At 27.1% G+C, this 10,306-nt stretch overlaps 3 protein-coding genes across 3 annotated transcripts; 1 reads left to right on the top strand and 2 right to left on the bottom strand.

Moving 5' to 3' along the window:
* Positions 1-179: 179 nt before the first annotated feature.
* Positions 180-1,678, bottom strand: LOC122517057. The gene is made up of 3 exons (XM_043635387.1): positions 1,496-1,678; positions 799-965; positions 180-702 (listed from the first exon to the last, which is right to left on the bottom strand). Exons 1-3 carry the CDS (start codon positions 1,542-1,544, stop codon positions 643-645), a joined length of 276 nt encoding a protein of 91 aa, XP_043491322.1. The 5' UTR covers positions 1,545-1,678; the 3' UTR covers positions 180-642.
* A 2,020-nt stretch (positions 1,679-3,698) lies between these two features.
* LOC122517043 (zinc finger protein 493-like) lies at positions 3,699-7,625 on the bottom strand. The gene is made up of 5 exons (XM_043635345.1): positions 7,436-7,625; positions 7,150-7,342; positions 6,382-6,861; positions 5,568-6,299; positions 3,699-5,487 (listed from the first exon to the last, which is right to left on the bottom strand). The coding sequence occupies exons 3-5, from the start codon at positions 6,643-6,645 to the stop codon at positions 3,721-3,723; spliced, it is 2,763 nt and encodes a 920-aa protein (XP_043491280.1). The 5' UTR covers positions 6,646-6,861; positions 7,150-7,342; positions 7,436-7,625; the 3' UTR covers positions 3,699-3,720.
* A 92-nt stretch (positions 7,626-7,717) lies between these two features.
* LOC122517045 (ADP-dependent glucokinase) lies at positions 7,718-10,007 on the top strand. Its single transcript, XM_043635361.1, has 5 exons — positions 7,718-8,250; positions 8,314-8,601; positions 8,675-8,811; positions 8,944-9,392; positions 9,472-10,007. The coding sequence occupies exons 1-5, from the start codon at positions 7,919-7,921 to the stop codon at positions 9,712-9,714; spliced, it is 1,449 nt and encodes a 482-aa protein (XP_043491296.1). The 5' UTR covers positions 7,718-7,918; the 3' UTR covers positions 9,715-10,007.
* Positions 10,008-10,306: the final 299 nt, after the last annotated feature.

Raw genomic sequence — 10,306 nt, 5'->3', positions numbered from 1 at the left:
TATTCACGGTTCAGGAAATATTTGCTCTGCTAAAGAGGATGATCACTAAGTAGAAAAGTTTAAAAAGTCCTGATCTAAATAAAAATTTGTTTTCTTATTTAGTCTAAAATATTTTCTAATATTCCTGAAAGATAACTTTATACACATAGAAACAAATAATGCAAAAATAAATACAAAGATTTGGTCATTTATACTTACATTTCTATATTTGAAATGAAATGAACAAAGTTTTAATAGACAATATAATCGTTACTAATTACGTTATTAATAATTAAATACTTACGTAATTATAAAGAAAAAGAACTTTACGATCTTGTAGTTTCCTTGTAATCCTTTGATTTTTTTAATGGTTTATGCCAGTAATAAATCCAAGTGTAATTCCTAACCAATTTTCATGAACAATGTCTTAACGTTTGCTATTTAATCGTGTCATATAAATTATTGATTTATTATTCTTGCACTAAGTAAGTTATTTCATATTTGAAATAAAAGCCAATATATTTAAATGGATGTTTAAGAGCTTTTATATCATAATAATTCTATTACAAATTAAATATTATTCATAGAAAAGAACAACAATATATGAGATGTTCGTAGAATGTTAATTTTTCTACAATTAACTATGTTACATTATTTTGTATATTATTGCTTTTTCTGTTCAGGAGGATACCAATTAAGATAAAATAATCCTGATGTTTTACCCTACAAAAAAAGAACGTTATTCGTGTGTATGTATATACATTACTTTTTATATTCTATGTATTCTACAGACAATTAAATGTTAAAAATTCTACATACCACAATTAAAGTGATTATGACAAAAGTAAGACAAGCAGCTAATTGTAAATTGTACGATGCTTGCTTTTTATCATAAGCTTTTTGCCATGAACCACTTGGAACTGGTAAACGATCCATTGTTGGTGGTTGATAATTTGCAGGACGATAAGATGAAGAAAAACGGTTACCTATGAATATGAAATAAATCGATTATCGTAAATAATACAATATTTATAATCAAATTAATCGCATAGCATTGGGGTGAATTTTGTTCATGGGTTTATTAGATTTTTGATATTTGATATTTAACTTGTTAACATATAAAACATTACTATTACAATTTGATAGTAGAACTGTATTTATATTACTTTTTTATATCAATATTAATATTAATTATAATTGTTCGTTTGTTGTGAAATTTATTGAGTTGACCGTCTTGTAATTGATTAAAATAAAAGTACAATTAAAAATAAATTAACGTTATAATTAAAAGTAGTATAGCATGACATATGCGTATACATATAAAATTATTGAACATTTCATTAAATTAATTATCATGAATATGACAATATAGAAATTAAATATACAGTTTTGTACTTTGCAAAAATATATAAGTAAATTATATTAACATGTCATAATAGTGATATTATATAGTATTATGTAAGAATTGAAACTAAAGAATTTCTTAGTTATAAAGTATAATTTTTAATTATCTTACTCATTCGGGAGGCATTCCGTACAACAGAACGCACTGCGTGCTGAAACATCTTATGTTAAGTTAAATTTTCTAATTTCTTTAATAAGAAAACTCTCGTACGGCCCAGAAAGACTTCGAACACTATACTAAAAAGAAAAGAATACTGAATTACAGATAAGAAACTATTGAACGCAATTCTTTGACCAAAGAATACAGAAGTACATAGAAGCCCACAAATCCCCTTTTTTATCTACTCAGTTTCATTTTAGTTACTACCGGGACCACCAGTGGGTGATAGTAGGTAGAATACTGTGGCGGCAGGACCCAGGAACTTGAATTCTATTGGTTCAAACACTGATCGCCACTACTATTTTTATGTAACATTTATTTATTCATAAACTATTACAAAACAAGAACGGATAACAAAAATGCGTTGTTGATCGAGCATGTGTAACTTCTTAATTCATTTCTTTATTTATAATAACGGAAGAAGAAAGTCTTTGTTACTATGGAAACATTAACGTTCCCATAGAAACGTCGTTAGCCGTGATAGAGTGCTAGCGCTAAAGTAGCCTGGACAAAGAATTAGCGGTGAGGATGGCAGCGCTAGTCGTCGCATAGGATAAGGTAGAAATCTGCTTATCGACAGCAGGCCGCCACAATACTGTGGCGACTAGCGCAAAAAAATTAGCACAGAATCACCAGAACTAAGAAAAATGAAAATATACATTTAATTGCTAGCTATTTGCTAATTTGAAATCCATATTTTTAAAAATTTTTTATTAATTATTTAATTAGTTATTGATAATTAAAAATTTGAAAATTTTTTTGTGTTATTTCTCAGTAAGCAACGTAGTTGGCCACAGCAGAAAAAAATGAATAAGTGCAATAATTTGCTAATAATTAAAATAAATAACATTATTTTATATCAGACAGGCCCCTCTTAAATATTTATTTATTAGAAATGATAGAAAATAAATTAAAATTGCTGGATTCATTTTTACATAAATCAAAAATTTATCGAAAAGAAAATGATCGAGCAATGATTCATCATAAACCAGAAATTAGTTTTAATGCTAAATTTTTTTCTAATGAAGAACTGCAAACAATTACAATGGAACGAAAATTCAATTGGATTTATTATAAATGTTCAGCCATTACGACACAGTTTAAAGAATTAATTAAAAGAAATAAACCTATAAAGTTGGAACAAAGCATACTTAGAACTGCTTTAAAAGTATGTTCTACTACATTGCTTTATTTTTGACAAAAACCATTTTTTATATTTTTTATTTTAGTATCATGAAGTAATGATTTCATTTAATATAAATAAAAGATGTCTTCATATTATTGTAAAAGATATATTTTTATCGAGAATGTCTATATAATTATTTTAAGAAATCGATTAATCAAAGTCCTTAAAAAAAATAAAAGATTTAAAACTTGATTTTCAAATGGAAACATTACAAATAAACGATAGTGGCAGTAAGCAATAAAAAAATAGAAGTACAAATATTCGAGAAATTGGGGAAAATTAAATTAAAATAAAACTTAGAATTAAAATGTTATTAATAACATTGTATGGCTTCCTTATTCATTTTATTTAAAAGAAATCTATTTTTAATTATTTTATATCTTCCTATAATATTATTACACAATATAATTTTTAGATAATATTTGTTGGCAAATATTTTATTCAATGAGTTTTCGTCTTATGAAAAATTTTTAAAATTATTAAAGACTGTACAACTATTTAATATTATAAACGAATTAAAATGTATTGTAATAGTATCGAAGTTTCTATGCATTGATTAAATCTGAGAGAATTATATATTATCAAATATTATTATTATAAACATATACTAAAATCTAACTACATTTACTTTAGAAATAAAAAAAATTATATATATATTATATATATATATTTTTTTATAATTGTTAATTAAATGAACTTATTAACATATAATGTAGAATATCAAGTGTTACAAGCTCATTATTTTAGTACCAAATATTTGTACCAAGAAAAATGTTTTCAATTGAATGACTTCCATCTAACTACCTACAAGGTATTATTACAATCCTATATAAAATTACAAATATATTTCACATATTCACGACATTTTATAAATATAAAGTAATTTTGAAATATAAATATTATATATATAAGCATTTAAAATTATAGAATTAAATTATAAATTAATAAGATATTTTGCATTAAACATTCTGAATTCTTAACTTTCATTTATTCATTCTTTGTCTTTTGTATGAAGACGCATGTGCTTTTTTAAATTGTCCAATCTATTACAGCGACGATCGCAATAATCGCACTGATAAGGCATTGAATTACTATGAACAACAACGTGACCATTTAAGTGACTTATCTGTTTAAAACGTTTACCACAAATTGTACAAGCATATGGACGTTCATTCATATGTGCCGATGCTATATGTGTTTGCAAGTTAGTTTTTCTAACAAATGTTGCTTTACAAATGTCGCATTCGAAAGGTCGAATATTAGCGTGAATTGCTAAATGAGATTTAAGAACATTCTTGTGTTTAAAATTTTTTTCACAAAGATGACATTGGAAAGGACGTTCGTCGTTGTGTACTTTCTTGTGAACGGATAAATGCGCGAGCTGTTTAAACATTTTTGCACAAATTTCGCATTGATACGTTCGACCATCTTCATGAGCAGCACTGACGTGCCGACGTAGCGTATCTGCTAACGTGTATCTTTTGCCACATATTTTGCAAGAAAATGGCCTTTCGTTTGTATGTGTCATAAGATGTCCGTTAAGATTCCTTTTCTCTAGAAATCTTGCTCCGCACACGTCACACTGATATGGTTTTTCACCATTATGAATGTACATATGTTTTTTTAACGAATTCGATAAGCTAAATCTCTTCGAACATACAGTGCATTCAAATTTTCGTTCTCCGGTATGAACTAACATGTGAGATTTTACGTGACCAGCTTGCTTAAATCGCTTCCCACATATTTTACATCCAAATTGACGCTCATGCGTGTGAGTAAATATATGACGTTCCAACACACTTTTTGTTGTAAAAACCTTCTTGCAATTGTCGCACTCAAAAAGACGATAAATTTCTTTAGACTTTGATATTGATTCACCTTGATGTGATTGCGAATGAGTTTTAAGTAAATCTAAAGATTCAAATTTAATGCAACATGTTGCACATTGGATAGATTTGTAATCTTTATGCGTCAACGAATGTTGACTAAGGTGACCTAATTGTTTAAAACTTTTATTACATATTTTACAAATGTAAGGTCTTTCATTGGTATGAGAACGCATGTGCCTTTTTAATACACTAGGAAAACTAAATTTTTGTTTACAATATGAACATTCCAACGTTGGATTTCCATTCAATCTTGATATTCTATTTTCTTCTCTCTTTCTAGGAAATTGTCTTCCATTTATAGGATTTGATTTTTTAATAGATCTAATACATTTATCTGTATGATTCAATACTACGTTACTACTTCGATAAGATTTCATTATTGATTTATGTGTCTTTGGAATTTTCTCTGTTTCTATACTTTCTTTTTTACTAAAATTTATTTCAGTATATTTACTATTAATTTTATCATTTTTTATACAATCTGTATCACTGTTAATTTGTTGAGGATTCTCGTGAAACTGTTGCATATGTTTCTCATATAATTTTAAGATATGAAATGTTTTGTTACATAATGTGCAATCAAATTGTCGTTTCTTAATATGAGTTTTCATATGATTTTTTAAATGTCCCAGTTTCATGTACTGTTTATTACAAATTTTACATGTTAAGTTTTGATTATTTATATGAGAATTATGTTCTTTGATATTTGCTTCCGCACATGTTGAATCTTCCATTTGTAAATTATCCAAAAATGTTTCACTTTTAACGCTGACAAATTTAAAACTATTTGAATTCTTTTGAAATTGAAGAGAATCATCGCGATCGTTTATACGATTATTATGCAATGTATCATCATATTCAATATGGCACTGAAATAATATAAAAATATACAATAAATTAATTGTAATTATATGAATTACAATATTACTTTAATAATGAGTATACATACATTGTCATTTTTATCCGTATCGCTTGTGTTTATCGAAATTATATTTTCAGATGTATGAGTTGAATTGCCAATCGTAGTAGTGTTATTTAGTTTTTTATTTAACGTATCATTAATCCATTCTTCTTCTGTCCATATGTCGTTTGCAGCATTTTTGGGGATGATTAATTTTTGAAACTCTTGATGAATGTTTTGTCCAAATAATAAGTCGCACGGTATTTTACCATTCGGACAACGATATGTCGAATTTTGAAAGATTTGTATAAATTTTAAACCTTCGTACCACGATTTACCAGGATTTTTGTTTAACCAACATTTCAATAAATTTTTAAAATCTCTGTTATCATCTTCTTCACACTTGCAAATGTTTCCATGTAATATGATAAAATCTTTCCATAAAGTACGTAACTCTTTGACTATTTGTTCAGCAAAATTACGTCCGTTTCCACTTTGTAGAACTTGAGGAGCTCCAATAATTGATAATATATCTAGCAGCTTATTAGCTACTTCTTTCGCTGTATTACTTTGCAAAGCATGCAGTACCACAAATTTTGAGGGCAGATCTTCATAAACCAAAAAATATTTATAAAAATATGTTTGTTCTAATGGCATTTCTATAACATCAATTTGACCTCTTCGACACAATGTTTCATGTACATCTTTGATCTCTGAATGTACATGTGCATCAACGACAGTCCTAGTCAATGTGGAATTTAAATGCTGTGATTTATGATTCTGTAAAATATTTTATGATCACTCTTTAAAAAAAACTATAGGATTATTACTATACACATAAATATAATTTATATGCGCTTACTGTTGTTATTATATCCGAAGATATAGAAGCTTCTTCGTCGTTTATTTTATTTCTGTCTTTATTTGTCAAATCTTCAGGATGTTTCATATTCTTTAATGCTTGAAAGTTACGTTTGTCCTCTTCTAAATGAATTTCTTTCTTTACAGATACAACGTTATGATTATTTTTAGTGACAGTGAAAAATGTATGCAATGAACTTTTCATATATTTATTCCCAGAAGACCAATCCGTATCTACCGAAAGCTTATTTTCCATTTCTATCATTTGACTCTTTTCATCATATTTTTCTTTTGTCTTAGATTGGAAACACCTAATCACATAATTGTATGTATTTTTATGTTTTATAGTTTTTTATGACATGGTTGCATTAAGAAAGGCTTCTCTATGATCATTTTCGTAACAATGATATTGATGTTTTCTTTTTTTATAATGAAACGTATGGTAATTGCAGAATAATTACTGACGATGTTTATAACGTACCTATAAAGTTAAATTAAATAAGGCTCATGGAGTAACACAACAAATTAAATCATTTGTTTACAAACATGTCACTTGATTAAATTAACTCTGAATTTTATATTTCTTCATATTAGATTTTCTCGCTTTTGACACTTAAGCATTTTTCTTCTCTGATACTTCATATTTTTATTCTTATATATATATAAATAAAATTATCATTAGAATAGAAATAATAATTCAAAGAAAAATATTTAAATTAATTATTTTATAATTCTAACCTATAAAAAATGTTATACAGTACCAACTTACAATTAAATTATTTTGTTGTTTCTTTCCATTTTACGTAGATATCGATTAATAATCAGTCCATTTAATTAGTTCTCAATTATTTAAACAATATCAATCCTTTTCAGTGAGTAAAATAAAGTAAATACTTATTTTATAATTCGATTCAACATGAGCGCATTCAAAATCATCTCTTTTTCATTCGTTTGCTTTAAAACTACGCATAAAATATATTATATATTTAGAAAGAGATAAAGCTATTGGTTATTTAATGAAGATAAATAATTTGAATATTTAAAACATTGTTTACATTATTGTTTACATTCACTATTGACGCGGTTCCATCTAGTTTGTTTATTGTTTTATGGTTGAACAATTCAACATTTAAAATGTCCTATCTCGTCTTATCTTTTTTTAAGATTGTAAAATGTTTCTTTTTAAAGAGATAATAAGTTTATTTTGTTTTAAATTCTAAGGCTAAAAATAGAAATCCATACAAAACAATGAGTTTCATTTGTTCCAACAGTGAAAAACAAACATACATTATAGGCATAGCGTAATATTCCTTAGATATAGCATTTAAATGTAATAAGTAAGTAAATACTATGATGCGTTTGCCATGCGCAAATCTAATCTCTTGTAAGCCCCACAGCTGTTAAATGCATTCACGAAGAAAGTTGACAGGGCAATATAACGCTGTCAGAACTATCACGTTGTAATTTTTATATAAACGAGAAAAAGAAATATACATACATACATATATATACATCTATAGTTTTCACGGATTTTCAATATGGAAATTAATAAGCGATTAAGGGTTGGAACATTTTTGGCGATACTGGCTCTTTTAGCTGGTTTATACTACAGAAATTCGGAAGATATATTAAAGAAACGTTTGTCGGCCTTATTGCATAGTTTAGAAAAACTAGAAAACAAACATTCAATTACAAACAAACCCAAAGTTGCTGTAGGTTACGGTATATGCACTGATATATATATTAATGCTAAGAATTTATTACATTACTCAGATGATATTGGCTTACCAGAGCATTTTAAAGAAATCAATACAGAAAAAGAATTGTTAAAGAATTTTGCTTATTATTTTCGATATGGTGCTGCTGCTGAGTAAGTAGTCTTTTTAATTTGTCCCTTTGATTGTAATTTTTATGCTAATAACTTTTTTTTCAGACGGTACATGCCTAATCAAACATTGTTCGATGAGCTTGTTAACAAAGCTCGTACATTTCCTTCATCCTATTCGACTATTGGAGGAAACGCAGCGATAATGGCACTAAGATTTGCGAGAGAAGGCTGCGATGTGATATTAGCTGCTAAATTAACTCAATCGTTGCACCAAATGATTCCACAAGTTATTAGCGTAGTGGGTGGTGAAGTTAAACGTGATGATATTCATTTAGTTTTAGAATATAAAAATGGAGATATTTGGGGACCCTATTCGAGTACTAGAGCGAATAGGTAAATATAATATAATTATGATAGAATATTATAATACATAATTAATTAAATTTTTATTATATATCTAATTTAGGTATATTATTCATAATGATGAAAATAATCCAGTTATTAGTTCTTTTAATGCCTTTGATAAAATTCTATCTACCACGAACTTTGATTTACTTGTAGTCAGTGGTTTGCAAATGATGGATAATTACCCATTTAGAGAAGGTAATGTATAAAGATGGCATCTTTGGTATTAAAAATACTATATAGCACGATGTAAGTTATAATAAGAGTTTTATATTTACATATTTTATAATTTTCTAAATTGTACGTAATATTTTCTTTTTGTGTGTATAGGAGAACGTGTAAGAATTCTTCGGAACGTAAATAAACAAATGGTTAACAGACCATTGCATACAAAAATACATTTTGAAATGGCCTCATTTGTTGATGACAAATTATTTTCTGAACTTTGTAATTTAGTTATTCCATTCGCTGATAGTTTAGGAATGAACGAACAAGAAATAGCTAATTTATACAATACCATGTATTATGGCAACATTTCATTGGTTGCTAATTCAACTCCAAGAGTTGCTACGGTCTTAGATCAGATGAGAACATTGTTTAAACTCATACGTCTAAGAGGAAAGTCTATTTCTAATTCACGAGCACTTACTCGTATGCATGTACATACTTTGGCATATCAGGCAATATTTACTGTAAAAAATACTATATGGAAGAACACAATGGCTGCAGCAGCCAAAGCATCTTTAACAGCTCATAGGCATGTTTGTGCAACAAGCAATGTGAGTAATATTTGAATTTCATTGAAATAAAGAAATACATTTTTTGTATCTTTATTTATTATTTATCTTTTTTATTCAGATTGATATTCAAAAAGCATCATTAGTTATGGATGAAAGCTTTTCAACTTCTAATACTCGTGGTACAAGAATGCCTTTGGATGTTAATAAACCAGTTTCTTGTTGGGAAGAGTCTCTATCTGTAGAAAAAGAAAACATTCCTATCGAAGTATGCGTTGCTCCTGTATTAATATGTACACAAGCAGCTCAAACTGCAGGCGGTGGTGATAATATTTCAAGCGCGGGTCTTGTTCTTCAAATTTAAATTAAATTATTCGATGCAACGATACGTATATTGATATGCATTCTTTCATAACACATGTTTTTTCATATTGAAGTATTTACAATTGTATTTAAAATATGCTTTATTTAGAAGCATTCCAATGAAGATCAGCATTCCAACTATATTAGGTTTATAAACATTGTTCGATAGAAATTTCGTATAAATAATTATATGTCGTTACGCGCATTAAGAAGTTTTATTACGATGTAAGTGGAATTTTAGAATATTCGTAAAAGAGCAAACAACTTACGTAAAACAAAAATAACTCACAAAAATCTGTATATAAAATTTTGTTATGAAATAATAAGATAAATATGCCATTGCACATAATTTTATTAAATACTTTGCTTTAATATTTGAAAAATAAAATAAAAACCCAAAATAAACGATCCTATTATTTAAACATATTATAACATCAATGTTAATGGTTCTTGAATAAACTAAATAGTGGAAATATAATATATTTTTACATGATCCTTATATAATAAAGATGTGTGTCTTCTTGAACTTCTAATATATGTATTAATACTTTTATTAATTTTTAAGTTAGACAAAAGTGAAAGATATTGATATA

The sequence above is a fragment of the Polistes fuscatus genome, unplaced genomic scaffold (assembly GCF_010416935.1).
Source record: "Polistes fuscatus isolate 324 unplaced genomic scaffold, CU_Pfus_HIC Scaffold1, whole genome shotgun sequence".
In the NCBI taxonomy this organism is placed as follows: domain Eukaryota; kingdom Metazoa; phylum Arthropoda; class Insecta; order Hymenoptera; family Vespidae; genus Polistes; species Polistes fuscatus.
Note: the sequence above shows the minus strand (reverse complement) of the source record. Positions and strands in the feature narration are given on the sequence as shown.